General features: G+C 34.6%; 1 protein-coding gene across 2 annotated transcripts in view; it reads left to right on the forward strand.

Moving 5' to 3' along the window:
- Positions 1–26,444, forward strand: part of RGS22 (regulator of G protein signaling 22) — a 174,898-nt gene that overhangs the window by 114,039 nt on the left and 34,415 nt on the right. For both annotated transcript variants that reach the window (XM_039853590.1, XM_039853591.1), the window contains 4 exons: positions 20,615–20,809; positions 22,737–22,829; positions 24,611–24,783; positions 25,701–25,863. In XM_039853590.1, coding sequence (XP_039709524.1) covers positions 20,615–20,809; positions 22,737–22,829; positions 24,611–24,783; positions 25,701–25,863 — 624 coding nt within the window. The remainder of the gene's footprint in view (positions 1–20,614; positions 20,810–22,736; positions 22,830–24,610; positions 24,784–25,700; positions 25,864–26,444) is intronic.

The raw sequence follows: 26,444 nt of genomic DNA on the forward strand, positions 1-26,444 counted from the left end.
CTGAACCCCTTTCCAGAGGACCTCTGCCTGAACAATGCTGAGGAGATCAGCTTTGTCGTTTTATTTATTACCTTGCTATAATCTCATTCAGGACATCAGAGAGTACTTACTGCTAAATGTTTGTTGTTACTTCCACCACCCTGACTCTGGCATTAATAATTGTGCTTTGTAAATCAGCTGACAGAGTTTTGTACTTTTTACCATGAAAATAAGGACTTTAGCTCCTACATAACCTAGATCTGGTTCCATGAAATCATGAAATTATATCTCTAATTTGCCAGTATCATTTTCTGAGACCACACAGTTTGCTCTTCTGCTCGTTAATCCTTTACCTATAATTCTCTATTTATCCTTCTCTTTCTAACCTATTGCCCCTGTCTGCTAAAGTACCATCTGTTATTTTTTATTACGTTTTCACTACTATAAAGTGTACTCCTCCAAAAATCTTCAGCTGCTCAATTAAGTAGGATTTTTGTTGTTGTTGTTGTAATCACTATATTTCCATGTATTTATAAAAGTGGAAATTGTATTTGAGCTTGATAGACTTATTAATCCTTAGTAATGGTATTATTTAACCATCTATAATGTAACAGGATACATTCAAGTTTTGGTCATTCTGTGATGGATTATTCTGTTTGGGGGTTATTGAGGCTCATAAACTTTTTATTCTTTCCTAGGTTATCTTTTAGGGGAGGCAAAGCAGGGTGAGTGGAGGGAAGCAATGGAGCAATTTGCTTTCAGGCGAATAGGGGGAAATAAAAGGAGCAAATCATGTGATTTTTAAAAATAAGTTTGTTTGCTTTTTGCACTTATGATTACTTTATTTTATTTTGGTTAGTGCAAGATTTCTGTGCCTCCAGATATAAGAATTGCCTCTAATACCATAATCCTACTGATTTATTTTACAGTATGAAATATTACTCATTTCTTTATAACGCTATATTTCTTTATAGCATTTCTATGTGGCTTTCTTCAAGGGTACATTACAATACAAATCTTTGGATTGATAATACCAACGGCAGAATATAATCAGCTGGCAGTGTGTTGCTATGAACTTGATTTTATATTGTCTTTATATATCTGACAAGCTCATTGATGGGAGACCAAGAGTTGATTCCAAAAGGCTTATGTGCTTTTCTGTATTACCAGTAGGTAGATTATATATCTTGAAGTTTTATTACCTCAAGAAGTATTACAGAAATATCTATAGGCAAACTAGGTGGTGGTGTTGGGGGGAAGGGTCAGTAACAATGATTTAATATGACTAACTGTGGCCTAGGAATTTGAACATTCTTGGGCACATCCTGAAGATTGTACTGCGTGGCTTCAATAGAAAGTGATATTAGAGACCAAGTGAAATGATTTCGGCAAAGAGAAAGAGAATCACCATCATAGTTCAGAGATAGAGTCTTTGACTCCAGCAGCAACTTGCCAGGGGGTCATCTGTCACTGCTATGATTTGGAACCTAGGTTGCATCACAGATACTTCTACCATCTTTTTGACATTACATAATCACTTCAGTGATGGAGCATAACAATAGAATGAAGCAGATCTGAGTACCACTATCTTTTGTAACTTCTTCCATCTCTGTAGAAATCTTTCAAACAAACTGCATCCCAATAAAAACTATGCAGTTAGAATTTACCACTCTCTTCACAGCATATACATTGAGATTTCTTAAAATTAGTAAACATGTATGATGCTTAAATATTATACGTGTTTACACACATACAAACATGTACAAAATAAAAATAATTAATGGGAAGGAGGAAGAGAGAAAAAAAAACGGTGAAAATTAGAACCTGGGGAAAAAAATTATGTGGAGAATGTAGGAATTAATGAGTGAGAAGGCAAGAATGAAATGGGAATGAGGAATAAGAGGATTGCTAGGTCAATCCAAGGCACTTTTCCCGCAAAGTCTCATTTATATAAAGATATTCTTGCAGCAGTGTGAGATTTTTGTTTGTTTGTTTGTTTGTTTCATTGAACTGAACATCAGGGTAACATATTGTTATTTTATCACCTAGATCAGAGGCGATATGACATAGAAGGAAAAATATCACAGAACTCAAAGTTGAAAGACATGAATTCAAGTCACATTATGCTAGTTATTAGCTGAGCAAACGTGGTCAAGTTAGTCAGTTTCATAAGCCCCAGTTTCATGTTTTGTAAAATGTGCATAGTAATAGTGTTTTACATTTTACTTCCTTCTATTGGTTTGGAAGTCAGATATTCTATTTCTGTTTCACCCTTACAATTTTAACATGCATACTGAAATTAAAGTGTATAACTTATTATCTTTATCCTCCTCTCAAACAAGTCAAGGATCGATCCTGGAACACTTTAATTCTACCACACCTTGCCTATTTTATACTTTTTTTTTTTTTTGTATGGCATTTTTATAATGTCTATGCTTGTGTAGATTTAGTCACACAGAATTTCTTGCTTACCATTGCTTTTTACCTCACATTCCTTCTTTGGGGTTTTATTTCTGAAAATTAATATTTTTAGTGGGTTTTCATTAGGATTTATTACTGGTAAAATTTCTCAGGTTTTGTTCATCTGAAAATATCTATTTTATTCTCTCATTGCTCATAAAATATCTATTTTATTCTCTCATTGCTCATTGAATCTAGAATTCTAGGTTCACAGTTTCTCTTAGCAGCTATTACTCTCATGTCTTCTGGTTTCTATTGCTATTATTGCTCCTTTGAGGGTGGATGCTTTCTCTCTCTGTTTGTTTTTATAAATCTCTTTGGCATTGGTTTTCTATATTTTACTTCAACACATTTACTACAGTTACAATTCTTGGGTTTAATTTTCGTCTAGAATCTGAGCAATCATGTTTTTCATTAATTCTGTAAAATACTCAGCCATTATTTATTTCGGTCTTTCTGTTTCTCATTTCTGTATTCTGTCATTCTGGATTCCCTGTCTGATCGATGTGGTTATTTTTCAACCTATTCTGTATCTCTCTTAATCTCTCTTTCAGGTTTTTCCATCTTTTATATCTGTGTTGTATGTTATAAATTGAAATAGATCAACTTCCTTTTATCTGTTTTTCAGTTCATATATTATTTCTTTAGCATTTTTCAATTCGCTATTTAACCCATCCATTGAGTTAAATCATTTTAGGAATTATGAGGTATTTTTTTATTATTACTTGTGTTTTTCAAATCTTCCTGGTGTTTTTGCTCTTTTGTCTTATGTCTTCATGTTTATTCTTTTAAGCATTTAAAACATATCATACAGTCTGTAGCTGTGTTAGTTATCTATTCCTGTGTAACAGTATTATAACTTTGTGGCTTAAAATAACACACATTTATTATCTTACAGTTTATATGAATAAGGAGTCTGGGCACAGCTTTTCTGGGTCCCCTGCAAGTCTGTAAATCAAAATGTTGTCCAAGGCTGGTTTCTCATCTGGGGCTCAACTGAGGAAGGATCTACTTCAATGCTCACATGCTTGTTAGCAGCATTCAGTGGCCTTGCAGGCCAGCAGACTAAGAACTCATTTTTTTGCTGGATGTCACTAGAGGCCACCTCATCTCTGTGCCATGTAGCCCTCTCCTCATTGGCAGCTCACAGCATGGTAGCTCGCTTCTCCAAAACCAGCAAAGGAGCGAGTTTCTTAGTAAGACGGGTATTACCGTCTTATGTAATATAATCACATACACATAGTCACATAAATCTCATCACTATTGCTGTATTCTACTGGTTAGAAGCAAGCCACACATTATGCCCACACTTGGGGAAGAGGATTATGAAAGAGTATGACCACTAGGAGATACTGTGTTCATGGGAGCCACCCTAGGGTCTGGCTGCTACAGTATCCCATAATTCTGTGATTTGTAGTTCTTAGGAAAGCTGATTGTGCTATGTAGTATTTCTGCTGATATGGTGGATTCTTTCCTTGTGTGTTTTATAAGTTTGAATTATGAGCTCTTTAGTGAGTTTTTAATTTTTATCTCTGATGCTTCTGCTGGGTACAGTTATCATTTTTATAGATAATTTCTCATCTTGGAGTTCCCTCATTTGCCAAGTATAATCTCACGGTAATTAATTCTCAGGAGATTTATTTTTTCTTTTACGTGGAGTCCAGGCCAAGACAGGCAAGCCTCTTTTTTGTTTCTTGGGTTTGGCAGGTATATAATCTTGAGATGCAAAACCTACTTCATTGCTGCACTTTGCCTTCTCTACTCACGACTACTTCATAGAACTTTTGTAAGGAGTGCATAAGATAATGTAGATGAAAATATCTTGTACTATAGTGTGGAATAAGTGGACATTATTATTATTAGAGTTAATACTTATGATTTTATCAATTATCTGGATAATGGAGGATGACAGGAATTCGAAGAAATTGAAGAAAATTAGATTGAAGAACAGCAGCTCCTAAACAAATATTTATTCAACCAATGCTATAACTTATTTTAAGTTTCAAAATACAACTTAAGGCAAAATAGACTTTATAGAATCACAACCTTTTAAGATATATTTTATATTATTCTACTACTCACTTATTAATTAGCACTTGCTGAGAGCCTGCTATGTGCCAAGTAATGTTCTGGGAATACAGAGATGGTTAGGGCAAAGTTCTTGGCTTAAAGAGCGTGCTTTCTAGTGGGGGAAAGAAATAATTATTGAAGTACTTCAATTATGTTTAAAATAAAACCAGATACTAGCATCTTAACTGAAGATTAAATAAGTTCTTCTTTTACCAGCAGCTAACAGTTGGTTATTGTTTTTTTTTTTTTTTAATAATCATCAGCTTCTTTTCAAATACCTGTAGGAGGGAGGGAGCTAGTTCCTTTTTTCCTCAGTTTTGAGCCAAAAGCTTTCATCTTTTGTTCTTATTCCTGCCCTGTGAGGCAATACAAAATAAATCTCTCTTTTAGGGGTGAGAGATCTTCAAACAAAAAGACTATGCTGTCCTGTTTTTCATGTCAACAACTTTAGACTTATATTCCAAATCTTTTGAGTATCTTTAACTATATAGATGGATGGAATCTTGACATTTGGAAGTCCCGCCCCTGCCATCTCCACCCCATAATCTGACAGCTCGGAAATTTCTGCTCTCTAGTGAGAGACTTGTTGCTTCTTTTTATGTACATTCCTACAAGGAAATCATTTGATGGGTCCCATGGCAAGTCAGTCCATCTCAGTAACTACCCCTATCTATCCAGGGCCTTTAATGCTGTCATCAGTTTACTCTTGTTTTTGCAAAATTTCGCAAAAGAGAAAGGAAACACAAAAGCTGAGTCGACACGTGTCATCAGACCTATACCATGTGTTGATGTTTCGGGGAAGCCAGAAGTTGCAATGTAATAGTAATGCAGATTTCATTAATGTATTCATCCAGCAGTTATTTACTGCTACCTGTCTCATCTTCTCTGGCCCCAAATCATTTCAGTTTCTCATTAGGTGATCTTAGACACAGTGCGGATCCAAATGAAGTTTATACAGTGTTGTGCTGCACAACCCTCCCACCCCAGGGTTCTACAGGATGTTCCTGGACTTGGCCTCTTTGCTCCTGCTCCCCATTTCTTTTACTCTAGAATCAGGAAATCAGTATAAACTGGATAACAGTTAAACCAGCGATTACAAGCATGTTTTCCCCAGCCTGAAAACTTTATTGATATTTCCACAAACATTTATCAAACATCTAGTATATTCTAGGCTCTGATCCATGCCAGGAACACTTTGGTGAACAAAGCACACAGATGCTGCCACTCGAGGGCTATCAGGGTTCAAGATTGTGCTCTTCTTTTGCCTACTTTTCCAGAGAACCCAAGAAAGTTTGAGAAAGAATAGGCCATGTAGTTCTTTCTTCATAAAATTTGCAGTCTTGGCAATGTTTTCCAATGAAGTCTGAGCTAATTTTAGGTCACAAAAACCTTGTGTGTTACCACAAATTCCTTTGAAAAAACCTTTTATGGCATAAAAGGGGCAGTGATGAAGTTTTTGTTTGTTTGTTTGTTTGTTTTTGCTTGCTGTCATCTATTACCTTAATTATTTAGCTCTTCTCCTTAAGTGTGGCATTTACAGGACTTAAATACTTCAGGGTGGTCCTGACATTTTCACTAAAGTGCTTTGAGCTAAGTGCTCCTTCCCTAGGCTGATGGTACAGCTTCAGGTGCACTAGCAGAGCTCATTATTTCTTTTTCTTTTTCTTTTTTTTCATAATTTCTTTATACAGCAGCAGCATTAAGAACCAAGCTGTGTTTTCTGAAAAATGAATGGGCATGGGTGAGGGGTGAGGTTGGTGTGGTGATTAAATGTGGAGAATGATGTACCTCTTTATAGCTTTATGGTAAATTTTAGTGTCTTCATAATTAGGTTGTTTCTTGAGTGTGGACAGTGATTATTCAGACTTTGTTAAATTATTTGTTTTTGTTACCAGAGAGATGGTATCCCAAGTAGCAACCAGTTTTGGAATCCTGAGGACTATGAATCACAGAACACAGAACCAACAGGATTCTAGTCTTGCAAATCCTGTTTTGTTGTGCTTGCTAGTGAAGTGGGTTCAGGAAGAACACATATAGCAGCTTTCTGGCTTACAGTTTGTTCATTCATTTCCCCTATTCCTGATGTTTATAGCAGCTAACCAATTTCAGTCTTAAGATTTTGAATACCGTAAGATTATGGAACAAAACAGGATCTCCAATGATCCTCCTTTAATCCTTTTGTTTCCAAAAAAGTCAACCTCTGAACTTATCTAAACCATAATTATCATTATACCTGACATTTATTTAATGTTTTACTATCTGCTAGGTTCTGTGGTAATCACTGTACATACATAATTTTATTTAATTCTTGACAGTTTTAAGAGCTAGGTATGGGTATAGGTAGCTTAGAAAATTGAGACTTAGAGAAGTTGAATACTTTCCTAAGGCCATTAGTGAGCTTGGAATTAGAACCAAGTATTCTGACTTCAGACTCTGTACTCTTAACTTCTAAGTCATTGCTTTTTTATTGTCTCTAGAAAAAGGAGTACCTATTTATCACCTTGTTTAATCTTTCACTTCAATATTTTAAAATATCTTTATGAATATTAAATATCAAATTTCACCCTTAACATTTTCTCCCATTGACTAAAAGTTCCATGAAGACAGTCTGCTTGGTTTACTGTATCTGTTGGGAACTGGGCTGGCATATAAAAGATGCCGTAATATTTATTGAATGACTGAACAAACTCATTGGCATGTTTATATTCTTAGCAACATATTATAAACTTAATTATAGATAATCATTGATTATATATGACTGCCAGCTAAGTGTTTTTATTTAAAATTTTTAAAAATAAAATACTTTAATGAGCCCCGATATACCATCACCCAGCTTCAACAATGATCAACATTCTGTCTTTTCAGACATTCTATATTTATAGTCCAAATTTGCTCTTTATACAGAGCTCTTAACAAATTTCACTGAAGTAACAGTGAGATCTCTCAGCCCCCCTCCCACCTCACCCAAGGAACCTAAAAATAGGGTTGCTATCTGAAACTTAAACTTTGAAATCAGTGTGTAATAATTCAGAGCAGAGATGAGCAGTTGTCTAGGGAAAGAATGGCTTCAGGGGCCCGCAAGACTTGCAATGCAGTTACTGGTACATCTAAAGAAGTGATGTTCCAGTCAAGAAGAGGCACTGGTCAGCAATGGCATTTCAAAAAAGGGGGTGTCACAGAGGCAGACCTTGATGACGCATGTGCAGCGCTACCCCGAGCAAGATGTCTACTCCTGTGAGCACCTGGTCAGCCTGGTAGACCCTGTTGGAAAGAACATTCACAGGGGTCACAGTCAACTTCTTTTATTTTGACTCAGAGCGACCTGCTGCATTTAAGCTTGCTTTTCCAAGGAGATAGATGAGCTAGTTAATGTAAACATCCAATCTATTGGATGGTTGGTTTTCTCATTGTAAAGTGATCCCTTGATGCTCAGGTTTTCTGTATCAGTTTCTTGTGCTTTGTTAGTATGGATTAGCTTCCCTCTGGGACAGGTTTTTTTTTTTTTTTTTTGAAGCCAAAAATGTTAATATAGCCATGCTATTCTCATTGAATTATTTTTGTTCACTGATTTTCAAGAAATGATTTTTATTGAAGGTTTAATAGTTCCATTAGTTTAAATCCATATTTTGCTTTTGTCAGTTAAAAGGTTTTCTTAATGAATTCAAAGATTATCAAAATAAAATGCTTATTTGTTCCTTATGTTGCCTTAAACTGCTTAGTAATAACTCTTTTTGGTGTAATTGTTTTTTTTTTATTCCATCATATATTAATCAATTATGCTTAAAATACTTCAAGCAATGACCTAAGTCAGTCTTAAGTTTAGACTGTTTTGTCCCTTGAGTTTGTGGTTTGTTTTTGGCTTCACTTCACATGTTCTGTTTTCCCTTCTGATTTTTCATTCTGTCCAAAATGATTCAAGTTTGTTTTATTCTTTTATTGTGTTGGCATTTTATTAGGCTCTTTTGCATCGAGTTCTCCTTAGGAAAGGGTCTGAGCAACCGCCAGCATTTCTGTTTGACTGTCATCACATTATCTTTTTTGTGCAACTCCATCTTGGATTGATCTCTGCAGTAGTTTGCCTCTTGGTATCAGGATGTTGCAATCTCTAGATCCCATCTTTAAGATTTCTAATTGAAAAACCCCAAAGTCCTTCACATGAAAATCCATTTGTGGAAAGCTCGATCTGTAATTTATTCCCTCTCGGCATAGCTCCTCAATAATGTTTTTGAACTCCTACTGGGATATGAGAGGTCATTTAAAATCATCATTTTTTCCTCTTTTTCCAGAAAGGAAAAAAAAAAAAAACTAGAACTCACTCGTTATTTTCTTCTGCCTCATGTGAACTCAGATAATGATGCTCTATGCCTGTGAATGGTTCTGAAAACAGACTGCTCTTTTTTGCCGAAGTAAATATTTTGTGATTTCTCAAAGTGTCCCGTATCAGGGCATTACTATTCCTTTTATAAACTCCTCTAGGGACCCTTTGCCTTTAGCTTTTTAGAGCACAGTATCATCTCATTTATTCATATAAATTCCAAGGGTATAATTATTGAGCCCAGTTCAGATGATTCCACACGTGTTTAAAATGATCTATGAAGTGATTTTGGTCTCTTTGGGGTCCAGATACTACACTGAGATCTATTAGTACCAATTATATTTCTCATGATTCTTTATTTAATGTTTCGTCTTCATAGCTGTTTCTTATACTTTCTCATGAGGACAAATTAACAAGTTTTTCCCCTCAAAACTTTTACCTCTTCTGAGTAACTAATCAAACTGAAGTTATATTTAACATTTGAAACTTAGCTTCGCCCTTTTCTACATGAAGACTATTCAAAATGTAAACAATTCCAAGAAAAGTTCATTTGTAGTTTAGCTTTACTCCAATTTAATTGTTAAAAGGCACTTTACTGTATCGATATTTTTTTAAGTGGATGTCAGCTGAACAGTATTTAAGTTACCATGTTAAAAATTGGCATATTCCTGAATTAGTATATTCTGTTATGTGGCTTTGCCTCCAGTCAATATTTGAATTGGTTGGTGTCATTTGCTTTTTTCTTTCTTCATTTTTTTCTGACCATGATAGGAAAAGCGAAGTATATTTGCCTTATAATCAGTGGTGTGATGATAAATGTTTAACAACTAGCTCTCCAGGGGAAAAAACAGCCCAGATTTCTAGTATTTGCTGATCTCTGGGTGTTAATACTCTCCCCAGGGATGATTTCAAGTTGCAAACATGACATCAGTGAACACAGAGTAGGGAAGAAATGTGCAGTAGCCCATCATATAGTATTTCTACCATATAGATACAATAAATAACCTCAAGAGCATGGATAATAGTAAAGCAGTAAAATTATTAGAAGGTGATGAATTTTGAGTATTCATTATCTTTGTAATATAATTTATTTAATTATAAATTTACATATTTTAATTTTTGATAATGACTGAGTTTAACAACCTCTTCACACAATTTATGAAAATTTATGAATTGGCCCATGTGGAGCTAGTACAAGCTGGTTCCAGCATACCTAATTGCCTATAGTGGAGGAGGAGAGAGAATGATAAGGGAACTATCACTCTGATCCTTTCCATTTTAAGTTTCTCTAATGTTACAGCTGGAGACAACAGACCTTCCCCCTTCACATTTTTCTCCCACTCTTTAACGACTGCTTATGAACTCTGCTTGCACCTGCCTAAGAAGGCACATCACCTTTGCTCCAGAATCTCCAGGTCCTGCACAGTTTGCTTGCTATGACCTGTAAGGAGCTTATGAAAAAAAGCTTTGAATATTTCAGTAGCCAGAGGTGTTTTTCTTCTTTTGTCTTTAGAGTGTATGAAACGGTGTCATGGGTTTTATGGGATATGTCTTGTTCCCAGGGACCAGCTAGGTCTCTGTGGATATCACCCTGTCAGTCCCTCTAGCGGAACCTAATGGCACCTCCCAGTAGGTAGAAGGAAATAGCCACAGCAGACGACTTTTTATTTCCTATACTCTAGGTGGATATCTCAGACAATTACTAGGAGAATGTGAAAGATATATATCTTTCTTTGGACTCACTAGTTACATGATGAGAATTCCTTTTTACCATTGCAGTAGAATAACAGGTCTAAGAAAAACAGACTTGCTAATGACACCAAATGCTGAAGCATGAATATTTTCTCCTAATCTCTAGAATACGGTAATAAGTTATATTGTAAGTCCGCTCTTTAAATGTCCCCAATTTTAGGTAACCTGATGACATGCTCTGCTAGATATCCTATAAACTAGTATTAAGATTTCACAGCATATATGTTTTGACACATCTTGTCCTTAATGTACTGAGGGTCATATAGTTCTAAAATGAAAGTTTTACATTTCTTTTTCTTACTTCCAGTCCTGGCCTGGTGGTGACAGCAGAACATCATGCAGTCAGTGTTACCAGGCAATCATAGAAAGATACATCCACATGATCATTAAAATAAATACATCAAAACCAAGTATGTGAAACTGTTCCATTAACATAACTAACAGCTGAAATGTAACATAACAAATCAACACATGTGCTACAGCATTTGGTATTATTCTCAACTTTGCCTTTTAAGTCTACACAGAAATTGTTCTTGTTTTCATTGGAACACAGATGAGTGTCAAGCTGCAGCTCATCAGATGGCCCCTACTTATGGAAAAGATGTTTTCCCAAAGACTGTGCTCACCTTTGGCACAGTGACAATACTTGCTGGGTGCTTCTACAGCATGATAATTGGAATCATAGCTGTCTTCATTTAGTCTTTGGTACAAAGAGAAATCCAAATAGCACAGACAATTGTGAAGAATATTTCATTACTTTTTTGCTTTTGACACTGTAAAGGCAAGAATAAATCCAATAAACTCACAATTTTTCTCCTCAGGTATGTTTATCTAGGCTTTATGATGCAATAAGGAAACCAACACATTCCAAGGTCTGTGAGGATGAATAAAATGTGGGAAAACTAAGCCTGGAATGCATTATGATATATTTGAAAGGAGATTGGTGTTCACTTCCATCCAAGAATATGCTCATTAACATAACAAAATGACTTTGAAAACTATTAAGCAGCAATGCTGAATCTTGCATGAAAAATAGATTAGGGTTGGAAAAATATAAATTGCAATGGGAAGTGTCATTTTTAATTTGAGCCATCTCCCATGTAGCTACAGCTGCTGTTTACAGGATATTAGGTCTAATTAATGAAAAATCTGAGATTTCTTCGAAGAGGCAAACATAGAAACATGTTTGGGTTTCTTTCTTTCTTTCTTTTTTTCTTTCTTTCTTTTCTTTCTTTTTTGGTTTTTGGTCTTTCTCCCGATTTATTTCTCCATTCTACTTTTCAATTCAGTTCTTCCTCCTGTATTCATGGTATCCATCCTATATCTTTTTCTCTTGATAGCCTTGTTAGCCTTCATATGGTCTTGAGAGTTTAGTTAAACAAGAAAATTAATTCCCAGAATTTCAAGACATGAAGAGATTTTTTTAGGGAGAGAGGCATTGCTTTTTTTTTCCTATCTGATGGAGACGCCAAGAAAGTGAGTCACAGGCACAGGTGTAGAGTGGGTCGGGCGGGCTGCCCATTGTGCATTTCCTGATTACATAACCTTTGAGTGTCTCCAGGAGAGATGGGTTTAGAGCTGTGCTGTGTACAGTGCCAGGCAGCCTGATCACAGACAGGCATTGCTTGTATCCCTTCTCAAAAATGTTCCTGCTGGGTCATTAAAGCATCATAGATTAATGTTTAAATTGGAATCGTGTCGACCACAGCTGTGCGTAAGTGAATCTCTGCTTGAATGTGAGTTAGAGTGGCTAACTGGGATATGAAGAGATCATTTTTTTCTCCAACATCAGCTACATTGTTATTTGCTCAGGAAGGACTGGGTGGCCAATAAAAAAATAAATGACCCAGAATACTCAAACAATGTCTTATTTAGCTATCATATAACATAATCTTTATAATACATCAACTTAAAAAATAATTTTATCACCTTTATAAAAATTTTAAAGGTGTTTATTTTTTAAAATTTTATTTCATATGTATGATTGCATCCCTTGTGTTTGTAATATATAGTCATTTGTCAGTTATTCACTTATAGATTATCCCTGGATTGATAGAAACAAATATTAGAAGACATTTTCAGATTTTAACGGTATAATTCAGTTGAATATACTATAAATTTATTGTGTGGCCTAATGAAGGATTGACAATCAAATTCAACTTTCTCCTCCTCACACCTTTTACCACCTCTGTCCCTGCTACCCTGGGGAGGTGAGGAAGAGGCACCTGAGTCTCAAAGGAAGACAATAAATGTGAGTGTGAGATGCCATGGGGGAGTCGACCTTTCAAGCTCCTTTCTAGTGCTTCCAGTTCTAAGATTTTATTATAAGGCGGGTAAAGAATCAGGGAGGTGGGGTGAGTATATCGTTCTTAAGGTCTGTGGTGGTTATCATAGCAGGAGCTCATAAACAAAGAGACACTACCTGGTTGATAATGAACAATGTTCTAATAAACTATGTGAGGAAGCCACGTACACACAAAAAATGTAGAGAGAGCACATGCATACCTAAATTTAGGTGCGATCAGAAAGAGGAAATAAAATATTTTTAAATTTTTAATTAAAATTTTCATTTAGTGTATTTATTCTTAACAAGGAAGTCTGTGAAGCTTCAATCCAAGTTCTAAACAAAATGTTCCTGGCTTGAGATTTGGGCTTTTAACTTCTATTTGAGTGATGTGATTGCAAATTAGACAAATGTATGTGTCTTAGCAAGGAATATCCTCTGTCTTTCTTTCCTTTATTTTCATCTTTAAATATATGCCCATCATTTCTAGGAGTCTTGTTTTATAGAAACTTTATAATTTATCTAACTGGCAGTGGTTAAATATAGGGAGAACATGTAACATAACCTAAACAAGAACTCTTTTGAGAATCAAAAGAAAACTATTAATAATTATGACAGAACAATAGGCTTAAACCAGAATGAGAACATATGGCAACCCTAATTGTAGCTCCTTGAGACTATGGGCTAAGTAGCTAAATGATATGCATGGACCCCTGTGGCTTCATAGAGGAGTCAGGGAGAAAGGGTAGCTTGCAAAGGGTCTGACCTGGCTTGGTCGGAAGACTGAGCTTTATTATGTTTCTTGTTGGTTGGGATGAAACTGCTGCTGCTTATTTCCTCCGTATGCTTTCATACTTGTTCTCGTCAATTTTTCCTTGTTTCATCGTAGAGATTAAATTCATAGGACTTGCATTTGAGGAAGAAGGAGACAAAAATAGGAAAATCAAAGAATGGGCAATAAATTGTATGTTATTAATGAAAACTAGAAACACAAGAGAAAGGAAAGTCTGGGGCAACTAGAAAAAGATCATTCATTATATTATTGATCATTGAGTTTGAGGGTCCATGGGCTATCTATGTAGGTATAACAAGTAGGCAAGCTGGAAGCAAAGATTTTGAGTTCAGAAAAGAAACCAGGTCTAAAGCTGTACATATATGAATTTCTTCCATATAAAGTTGACTGTTAGGTCTCTGAGAATGGACTAAGTTTTTCATTCATTCATCTTTTCATTCATTCTAAATTTAGCTTTATGCTAGGTGCTAGGGATCAAATACTAAACTGATAGCAGTAATGAACAAAGTAGACCAAATCTGTCTTCATAGAGCTTGTGGTTCAGTGGGAGAGACAGAAGAAGTACAGAGTCCCCTAGGAGCACATGAGAATGATACCTAAACCAGACTTCAGGAGTCAAGGAAGACTGAGTCCTTTAGGAAGAATAGAAGCTTAGCAAAAGGGGAAAAGAGGTTATGGGCGGGGTACATAGAGTACACAGTGTGGAAGTCCTATGAGATACTGCCTGGCATGTGTGAGAAATTGAAAGAATGTGAACTGAGAAAAAATATAGTTGAACCGAGAACGTCCATAAATGCTTTCCTTTAAGGCGAAAATAAGGGGAAATGAATCAGCAAAGGAGAGTAAGAATTGAAATAGAGAATCAGGAGGTATCGAAGGCAGAGGAGAGTCAAGGAGAGGATAATCAGTATTAAAACTGCATAAGGTGTCAAATAGGATGGAGATTAATGAGAGAAGCTATTGAACTGGTGATTATGTGGTTTTTAGTGATCTTAGAGATCAGTTTCATTGGCTTGAAAATTAGATTGCAGTAGATTGAGGAGTGAGTGAAAAGTGAGTATAAAGATTTATAGAAAAGAGAATGCGTGAAGTGGGGTGTTAGTTTGTGGAAAAAACAGTCAGGAAAAATAGGATGGGAGAGACACTTCATTTGAATACCTTTATAGAATAAGGAAGGAGATGGAATTAATGGAAAGGTGGGTTAAGGAAACAAGGCACTAAGGAAATGATTGCTGTCGCAAGGTTCTGAGGGAATGGAGTCAAAAGCACATGTGAATGGTTTAGCCTTGGAAGGGAGGCTTCCTTTGAAACATTAGAGAAAAAAAGATTTAGAAGAAAGCTCTAGAGAGGTAAGTTGAGGGCATTTTTCCAGTGGTTTTTCCTAGTTAAGTGGGAGACAAAGTGTACTGAAGGTGAAGAAACATTAAGGGGGCTTAAAAGGATGGCAAAGTTTAGAAATGGGAAGATGGAGTTGATTAGAAACAAGCAAAAACTTACCAACCTTTGTGATCACAGCTAAGGTGTTTTTTTTGTTCGTTTGTTTTAAGTCTATTTATAATGTAGCCAATTATCATAGTTTTTATTGGGAGCTTGAGGATAGATTTGGGAAAATGAATGATTAGGTTGACCTAGATTTGGGCCTTGACAAGGCAGAAGATCCAACGTGAGAGAAATTAGGATATTTGTAAGAGTTAGCTGACATGATGGACAGTCTTCAGTCCCAGTTGTGAAAGAGGGAGAGAGAGTTGTGCTATTCATATAGTAAATGGAAAAGTGAAATGAAGCTCATTCTGAATAAAATCATACACCAACATTTCAGAAGGTAAAAATTCAAGCCAGTTGGATATAGTCACATAAAGAAATCTGACTCTAACATGGTATCATGAAATGTCCACCAAGCTATAGTGATAGACTATGTAAACAGCATCTAGAGCTTTTCATAGGATTGCGGTAGCAGTGGATTTCAAAGATAAGACATGAGGAATGAAGGCAAGACTTGGAGTGAAAGGGAAGGGAATAGATTTCGGTATCTGCCAGCAGCTCACCTATCACTGTTATTCTTGTCACCATTTCAACTTTTGTACTTTACTCTCTTCACTGTTACCATGGTTTTAAATCAAAGGCATCATCCTGATTTCTACAAAGAGTTTGTATGTGGCACATCAAGTCTTTTTAAACTATAGCTTTGAATGTAGCTGACCCAATGACAAAGCAGTTGCTTTATTTTGCCATTAGAGGATATTCCTGCCCAAATATACCCTGACTACTATCTTTAACCTAAGTGATTTGGGGAGTCCAATTTACTTTCTTTTAAAGTAAATTTGAAATTATTGAAACAAATTCTGGAGACATTGTTTATTGTTGTTAATTTGATCATTTTAGTCTTAGTTTCTTAATTTACCTTAGTATGGTATTATTTTACTTTTAAATAAAATTTCACTTTTTAAAAATTCCAGCTTAAAAAATGTTTAAGAATAGAGTTGATTCTGAAAGAAAGATGTTCTCTGCTGCTGTTCAAGACTTTTCTTTTAATAACTTCAAAAATGTTGCAGTCTGCTCCATCTGCTAATTTCCCCTCTCTTAAACCTCATTAATGTTATTACCTAAGATCTTTTAAGTTCTCTTATATTCCTAGAAATTTTTAATACAAGACTCATGAAATGTCTCCCTACCTTTTTTACTTTTATAATTTTGGAACTTTTTCAATTCCCACATTAATAACCCTTATAACATTTATACTACAGTTTTTTCTAACCCAATTTCAATTTTTTAAAACAAATTTCCATCTCTCCTAAGTTAACTATGGGATGGCCATATATGAGAATCTATCATAAACTGGAACTATTTTAACTTCAAATTTTGAACTTTGATATAAGACCTGAAACAATAAATTGCATAGAAGAAAACATAGGAACTAAACTCATGGACCTTGGACTTAAAGAGGATTTTATGAATTTGACCTGAAAGGCAAGGGAAGTAAAAGCAAAAATAAATGATTGAGACTAAACTAAAAAGCTTCTGCACAGCAAAAGAAACTGTCAACAAAGTAAAGAGACAACCATCCAAATAGGAAAGTATATTTGCAAGCAATGCCTCTGACAAGGGCCTAATATCCAAAGAACTCATAAAACTCAATAACAACAAAAAAACAAATAATCCAATTAAAAAATGGGCAGAGGACCTGAATGGACACTTCTCCCAAGAAGGCATACAAATGGCCAACAAACATATGGAAAGATGCTCAGCATCACTAGCCGTTAGGGAAATGCAAATCCAAACCACAATGGGATACCATCTCACACTTGTTAGAATAGCTGTAATCAACAGGACAAGTAATAATAAGCGTTGGAGAGGATGCAGAGAAAAAAGAACCATCATACACTGCTAGTGGGACTGAAAATTGGTACAGCCACTATGGAAAACAGTTTGGACGTTCCTTAAACTAAGAATTGATCTACCAAACGATCTAGTAATCCCTCTACTGGGTATTTACCCCAAAGACTTGAGAACATATATCCGAAAAGATTTTTGCACATTGATGCTCATAGCAGCATTATTCATGGTGGCCAGGACATGGAAGCAACTGAAGTGTCCTACAATAGATGATTGGATAAAGAAGCTGTGATACATATATACAATGGAATATTACTCAGCCATAAGAAGAGATGAAATACTGCTCTTTGTGGCAACATGGAAGGACCTCAAGATAATCATGCTAAGCGAAATAAGCCAGACAGAAAAAGTTGAAAACCACATGATATCGCTAATATGTGGGATATAAACCTAAAAGCAACAAACAAACAGGATAAACAAACAGAGACTCATGATCATCGACAATAGACTAGTGGTTATGAGAGGTTGAGGGTAGGGAGAATGGGGGAGGTAGACAGGGTAAAAAGGGTCAAATACGTGGTGACACAAAGAAATTTAACAATGGGTGGCGAACATACAGTGCAATATATGTATGCCTTACTGTTGAATTATACACCTGAAACTTACTGGATTCATTAACCAATGTCATCAAAATATAAATACGTACGTACGTACATACATACATACATACATACATACATACATAAATGGAACAAATTTTGAACTTCGATGTTCTTGTTTCAGATCATAATTTCACTTTAGGCCACTAATCTTCCATTTATCCATTTAGTAATATTTATTGAGTACCTATTATATACTGAACTTTAGGTACTATCTTTTCTTTAAGGGAGTACTATATTAAAAAGTCGATTCTACTTTTTTCTAACTATACATATTTCCTTCCTTTTCCTTCACCTCTAGTTTTTGATACCCCATCTATATTATTGTTTTACTGCCCTGATTCTAAACTTGTCTGCTTTCCTACCTATAATGGGCCTCATAATAAATCATTTCAATTGCACTTTAACCTGCACCTTCAACTCTGACTTCTCTTTCTTAGGCTCTTATACTATTTCTTCTGACTTTATTCATTATTGTTATATTTTACAATCTATATTTATTGATATTTACCTAGATATTTAAGCTTTCTGTTGTTCTCTGTTCCATCCTGCTTTTCTCTTAGGGATTCTCTTTAATTAATTAATTTTATTTATTTAGTGATTAATTCCCTATTTTGTTTGTTGATTTGTGATATCTTAATTTTGTTTTTATTTTGGAAGGGTATTTTTGCTGAGTATATAATTACAGGTTAGCAGTTATTTTCTCTTGACACTTAAAGGCTAAAGTCTATACCCAGTCTGCCCCTGCTCTTAGGGTGTTTCGAGAGCATAGGGTGTTTACAGGGGCTTCCCCACTGAACTATAGTAATCCTTACCCCTCAACATTGAGAAACTTCCAAAACCTCCACTTATAGGTAATTATAAGGACTTTCGCTGTTATTCTGTGTGAGATGGGAAGTCACTGGAGAGTTTGAGCAAAGGAGAGAGATGCAAAGTGATTTTTCTGTTTGCTGTGGTAAGAAAAGACTATAAGAAAGCAAAGAGGAACCTGGGAAGACCAGTTAAGATGCTATTGTAAAAAAGCAGGCAAGAGATGAAGGTGGCATATATTTTTTATTTGACCATTGAAGTAACTTCCAAACTGCCTCGAATCTTGATCTACTCAAACTGTTTCTCCCTCCTGATACTATAGTGATTTATTTCTAAAATTTACATCTAATGATGTCACTTCTCAGAGATTCCCATTATATGACTTTAGGTAAGAATTCAAATTCCTTACCAAAGAATAAAAGATTATATCCATGCTCTGGTGCCTGCCTCCCTTTATAGCATCCTCTCTTATTCTCTTTCCTTTAGCCATTGTTATCTACTTGGAGCCTGGAATCTCTCCACAGCCTATAAAACACCTTAAGTCTCATGCCTTGGCCCATGTTTTTCTTTTTCTTGAACCATCTTTCTTATCAACTCCCTCCTCTTGTAGATTGACTCCAACTCATTTTTAAAGATTCAGTTGAAGTATTAAAGATAACAGAAGCTTATCTTTTCTTTGAAGAATTTCTGAACCTTTTCCTTCCCCATTCCAAGACATAAATGAGTCTTTTTGTGGGTTTAGTACAATTCAATAAACACTTATGGCATCTATTCTCTGTCAAAAATAGTTTTAAGAGTTGTAGAATCACAGATGAATAAGCTCAGTACTTGCCCTCAAGGACCTCATTCCAGAAGAGAAGACACATAAATACATAATTGTATTATAGTGTGATAAGTGTAGCAGTAGAAAAGTATGACCTTGGAAGGAGGGTGTGTGTGAAGGATTTTTAGAGGAGGAGAAATCCATGTTCATTTTAAGGAATAAATCAGGGTTTATCAAGCAGATGAAGTACATGAGGTAGGGTGAATACCCCAGATTGAAGAAACAATATGCAATGACATGGAGTGGTAAAACAGCAAGGTTTAAGGAAATTACAGAAAAATTAGCATGTGAGTGTAAAGTTTAAAGGGTAATTAATGGGAGGTGAGCTTGAAAAGAATGGATAGGCAATCACTGAAGATCTTATTTGCAATGCATACCTCCATTGTGATACTTATCACACTGTATTGTAATCACTGGTTTTCAATCCATGTCACCACTAATGGGCTCCTTTAGGGCAGGTGTTAGGACTTTTTCATTAATCTTTGCATACAGAGCACCCACCCAAGTGTCTCAGATACAGTGGATGCTCAGTAAATATTTATGTTATTAATGTGGACCCTTTAAAACTTTAAAAGATTATTTTATATAAGACTTATTTGGTATTGGGTAGAAATTGATCCATCAGTTAAGCTATTTATCTATCTATCTGTCTATCTATCAGTCAGTCAATCATCTATCTATTGCCTGGATTGAATCTGGACATTATCAGGTCCAAAGTATAAGTATAAAAAAAATTGAAATAAAGTATAATTAATTAAAGATTCTTAGTAAAATTACACTTAAATCTGATATGCAAGGCATAGCATATCCGATGTAACATTTTAAAAATAAAATGTTATTAAAGTGTTTCTCAGATTTAAATAGCTATTATTGAGAGGCAAGACAAATGAGAAGAATAGGATAGACATCTGTACAGCTTTGTCTAGGAAGCTGGAAGTTCTGTGTATATCTTTCCATTCACTCTTATTTCCTTCTTGTATCTCTTCCACAGCACTAGACACCAGATAGAGACATTTTTATAGGAGAAAGGGATAATTAGCAACAGTCCTAAGAATTCTGCAACTCAGTTGGGTAGGGCAGGTAGTCTTCTGGGTCTCTAGACTAGAAGACTAATAGCCGGCTTTTCAACCCTAGTGTATTCTTGCCTCTTGTTTTCAAAAGGGCATTTCAAACTACTTTGGAAAGTAGCACATATATGTAGAAATGTCATGAACATAAGGAAAAAATGGAGACACATAGCCTGGAACCAATCATAATAATCCATAGTAGTAATCTGAGAAAATTTAGAATATCTAAATCTCCCAACATCTTCTTCTTTCTCCCTCTCCTCTCTTAGTATCTTTTTGCTACATATGTTGCTCCTTCGGCCACTCTCGACATTGGACTCCAACAGGAAAAGAAAAAGGAAATTTATATGAAAATACAACCACCGTTTGAAGACCTTTTTGACACAGCAGAAGAATATATCCTTCTCCTCCTACTTGAGCCCTGGACAAAGATGGTAAAATCAGACCAAGTTACTTACAGACAGGTATTGTAGCACTGAAAAGTTGTGTGTTATACAAAACTGATGATAAGTAGCATTGTTAACTCACAAGAGAAAAACTGAAAAAAGTCTCATCTGGCCTAGGGATTTAGAATTAAGATATGGGCAAGCTCAAAATCAGGGCAAGGCAAGTATTTATTACCTATATTTTTTGCCAGTCTCCCTACTGTCTCCTAACAAAAGACTTAAATCGATGTCATTTTTAGTTCTTTGTGCAAATATGTCAGCAGAGAGAGATTTTGGTTTCCTGTGAACCAACAAAATATGCCATGATAATAAACTGGCTTTGTCCCTTCTTGCCATTTCTCAGCAGCAGCCTTAATTTTGATTAATGGCAAAAGCCCGTAATTTTATGCTGGATGAGTTATAGTAAATATTACACCCATGGAAAATATAAACGTTTCATATGTATTGTGGAAAGCACATTCTATGACTTCAGTGCTGCTATTTTAAAGCACCCCCAGATGTTCATCAGGTCAGACTGCTTGATTGGATAAAAGTTTCAACACATCTTTTTTTCATTCTAAAAGAGGTCGTTTTAAGCCTCAGTGCTTGAATATTTTCACTAGTCTTATTGATGGGTGGAGGAAATTTCTTTAAATATTTATTCTGAATCACAAATTAAAACCATCCATGGATATTTTTTATATTAAGTTATTGCGTGTACCCTGCACGTGAGTCATTTCAGGTGGAACTCTGCTGTCTTTGTGTTGCTGTTCTTTGTTCATATCTCCTCAACAACTTCTTAGTCGCGTCTCCTATCAGAAAGGATAGGTTAGGAAATTAAGATAAAATTAATACCAAAACACTATGGATAGAGTCACCTTATTGGATTGTTACTAACACGACCCTTATGGCTTACTAAATTCAATGACTAAAATAATTACATTTTTATTCCTGATGTCTCTTTGTCCTAAAGAATTAACATTGCAGAGTTTCTACCACAAATGTGTATACTACACTAGGAAAATTAGGACATCACATGAAATTTTAAAAAAATCTCTCGAGTTAATTTAGATATAGCATATGGTATAGAAGAAAATGGACCTGAGATATGGTCTTGAGATGATAAAGATGTAGAATTATAACTTCCCTAAACCAAAAAAGTTTGGCATTAGTAATGATTCTTATAAAAATGCATAGGACAAATTATATACTCTTTTTAATGAGAGGAAAAACAAATCCCTCTTAATTCTAGAAACATCCTTAAATTCAGCCTAGAGAACTTCTCTAAAAGTCCAGCTAACTGGATTATGTAGACTCTGTCTTAAAAAAGATAACCAAGGAGACTACCAAAACCAGCTATTAAATACAGAAAGTTCTGTGAGCCAAACTGACTTTTTCCTTAAACAGAGAAATGGAGAATTACCTTGTTCTCCTGACGACGACATACAACAGTGCAATACACACTCTGAAGGCTGAGGCCTGCTATGAGGTTTACTTTGATGATTAACTCTCTCCTCTCTTGCTACAGCAATAAAACCTTTGGTCACAGACTAATAATAATGATGTCCTGTCATTTCTTGTTCTTCTGTGGATTTTTTGGTCCTTACAGCTAGTAGTGCCTGCCTTTATGACTATTATCTTGTTATAATGAATAGAAACCGGAAATACGACCCGACATGTTTGCCTTGTTAGTTCACGAGGGGTGTCCAGAAAGGAGGAATGATTTGGGGGGACAGTATATCATTACATAGGAATGTATGTATTTTTTTTATCGGATGCATTCAAAATCTGACTTTGCTGTAGCTGATATTTTTTGCTATGTTGGTCTCGCTTCCAAACTAATTTACTTTATTGGCAAGTATATTTGGTTTTTAGCCCACTGTTATTGGCAAAGTGTACATTCTTTCCCCACTTTCTCATAATGCACATTCTATTGATGTGACAAGCTTTAGTATTATTTTATTAGGTGGAGCTGGTGGAAGAAACTCGACAACTAGACTCCACATACTTCAGAAAGCTACAGGCTTTGCATAAAGAGACATTTTCCAAGAAACCTGAGGTAAGACAGCTCTCCACTTAGAACAACAAACTTTTATCCTGGGAAGTATTACTATTAAATATATTTGTGGAGATCAGGGGTGGGGAGTAGGAGATCATATATTGATAAAGTAGGGGATAGTTTCATTTTTCTGGGCATCTTTTCCTAGCATGGTACATTTGACAGGTGTTACTTTTTGACACATTTAACAGAGGTAGCACAGGGAGCCCAGCTACTTGTTTGCCTTAGCTAAGAAAGAGCCTTCAAGCCACACTATATATTCCTTTGAATGTTTTTGGATATTTTTTGTATGGCAACAACCCTGTTGTCAAGTCACAAAAGAGTTAAATTGAGTTTTCCAAACAGAAAAGGAATTGTTGTGTGACAGCAGTAGGGAAAACAATTTTTTTAAAAATATGGAGAAGATTAGGGGAAGTCAGTAAAAAGACCATAGGATTGACCAGGATATGAAGGTGTTAATTTTGATTTATAAATTCAGAACTTTTGGATTGGCTTAAGTAAACCATGATAGATCCATAAAGCAATAAAATTAAATGTGTATCTACATGAAAAAATCTAGTTTAGATTCATGTTTATTGACATGGAAAATGCTCAGGACATATTATATAATAATGTAGGGAACAAAAACACTGGTATGAACTTATTTGTATAAGATTATATGTGTATTTCTACAAGAGAGATATCTGGAAAAAAAATGGTAAAGATAGCTCAGAGTGGTAAGGGTTCAGGTGATTTTCACTTTCTTCTTTGTACCTATCTGAAATTTTTACTCTTTTACAACAAAGTTTTACAAAACAGTAAAGTTATTTTTTAAATGTAACCTTCATGAAGTTGCCTCATTAACACAGAAGTTTTCTTTTTGAGACATCTTGGAAAAGGATACATAAAAATCCATAAAGGTAACACATTATAAAGTTCTTTTTTAAGCTTTATGAACTAAAATTTGTAACATTCCCCATAATCCTTCTACTTATAGAAAATCAATTTTGAAAATATTGGTAGTTTATCTTATGGTCTGTTGCTTTGCAAAAACAAATAGGGAGATGAATTAATTATATAAGGAATTACAAAAAAGGATTTTTCAGAGAATAAGCCTCTCTAGCTCTTTGCCCTGTAGGGCTTGTAAACTGTCTGCAAAACATCAGAGGTCTTTAAAATACCCCCAAATTAACTTTTATATAAAGGAAATTACATTTAAAGAATGTAATCTTTATTAGAAAAGCATCTTGCATTACTCTATAACTTTTAAAATTGTTATAGATAAAAGAATATTTTATGTTCATGATATATTGTTAACAAAAAGAACCAAATTACAAAATCATACATAGTTGTATAGTTCTGTCTTCATTTTTAATAAACTACATGTGTGTAGACAAAAAAAAAAAAAAACTAGAAGGATATATATATATATATGTTAATGGTGGTTATACCTGAATGGTAGTATTGTGTAGTGTAGGCTTTTTGTTTTCTTCTTTTCATTAGAAAGACATTACTTCTATACTAACAAAAATAAGAAAGTTAATATTTTATAAACAAGTATATAGTAAATGTTTACTAAATGTTCTCCGAAAGAAGAGAATGGAATGGAAAGGAACAGGAATAGCGTGTGAAGGACTTTGATATGAGTTAGAACCAGATTCTAGATTGTTTACCCAATTCTACCATTGGAAAGTTAAATGGTATTGGCCTAATAGTTAATTTTTATTTCATTTTTTCTATTTAAGTTTAAAAAGTAATGTGATGTGTTTAAGAGATTTTTATGAAGAGCATTATTTTGCTAGGATGCTACTTATGAAATTGGAACTGTTATTTCACCACTTCCTGATGTATCTAAACAAACAGAATACTGGAATAATGTCCCTGAAGAATATAGGAATTTTAATTTTAATAATCTGCTTAGCAACAAACTGGAGTTTGAACATTTCCGTCAGTTTCTTGAGGCTCATAATTCAAGGTAAGAAATATAACTATTGCAAAATGTATTTTTTCTAAGCTACTTATTTTTTTAAGCTACTTCGTTTGATTCAACATATTATAAAAGTGATTTGGTTCTAGATTTTACCCATGTCAACAAAAAAATAATGAGCAGAATTATCTGAAATCTGTATGGATAATTTTTTGTTAAAGTATGCATTTTGATAATAGCAACATCTAAAATGTTATTTTAAGTGGTTAAACAATATTTGTTGATACTTTTAGCTTTGGTTAAATTAAAACACAAGTATGTTTTATCCTTTCTTTTTTTTGCATTTTTCTTGACAGGTGCTTCAATTATTATTTCTGAGAAGTGTCTCTTATATTTCACTAAGCTATTATAATAAGTGTAATATTTTGTTAATTTATATTAGTTATTACATAAGTGAAATGTAGTTTTGCACAGAATCTTGGAAACTTATGACATATTTGTCTAATATAAACTGAAGTATCGATCATCTTTTTTCCAATAATTTTCTCCCAAGTTAGCAGAAACTGTTTAGACTTGGAAGCCAAATTTCACACATCCAATTTCCCTTCTTTGTATGAAGATTATTCTAAATTTAGCATGTTGCCAAATAGACATGCAGTAGGTGGAAATGTTCTCATGTTTGAAACTGACAGTACTAGTCCATCATTAATGGAAGAACTCTGAGACCCTCCCCATAATGGTGAGAGAATCTTTTCTGATCCCAGGTCTCCTAGTGGTCATTCATATGTTTAGCCAGGATGAGACATAATATTATTGTAATTAGTTCTGTAATTTAATCAGCTGTGCTAACTTGTCAAGATAACCACTTTTCTAAGTTCTGTCAAAACAACAGCTTTGTTTGGTATTTAGTAGAATCAAGAGAAATAAATAGGAAGGGTTGTACTTTGTTTTCGTTTTCATTTTAGCATGGACCTTATGTGCTGGATCGACATTGAGCAGTTCCGGAGAATAATTCACAAAGATCGAAAGCAAAGGGAGGAAAAATCTAGATATATTAAAAACAAATACCTTAATAAAAAATATTTCTTTGGACCCAACAGTCCAGCTTCTCTACATCAGCAGGACCAGGTATCAACATGCAAATATATTTTCTATATTGAAGTATGAAAACCAGTAATTTATTTCTTTTTGCCAACAACCAAAAAGTCATTTTTTTTCTTTTGCTTTTATGACTTATATGTTAGACTCTTTTGATATCTCATTATTTTTAGGTATTCAAAAGTATCTACAAATTAAATGTCTTTAAAATTCACTTATGTCTTACATATTATTTTTAAAAGTGTTATTTTAAAAGTAATTTGTAGAATAAAAAAATTTTATTCATTCATTCATGAAATTTTGAGGTCCCTGATGCTACTGTATGGACCTTCTATAGCTTAACATGCTGAGAATTTAAAATTCAGTGGAAAAAGTCACCCATTGCTATCATAGCAAATGATTGTATTTACTACAGAGGTGTTTTGCCAATGACCCTTCTTCTTCATTTATTTATTTTTTGCTTCTATTTTGACTTTACTTTTATTTTTATTTACTTATTTTATATATAAGGATATTTGCATCACATTATATTTTATATAGATCATGCTAGTTCTAATTTCAGTTATGTGACCAATTTGCTCTTTGATTATAATTAGTCTTTTCTCTTTTTT

This window comes from Pteropus medius, unplaced genomic scaffold (assembly GCF_902729225.1).
Source record: "Pteropus medius unplaced genomic scaffold, Ma_sr-lr_union100, whole genome shotgun sequence".
NCBI classification, from domain to species: Eukaryota; Metazoa; Chordata; class Mammalia; order Chiroptera; family Pteropodidae; genus Pteropus; species Pteropus medius.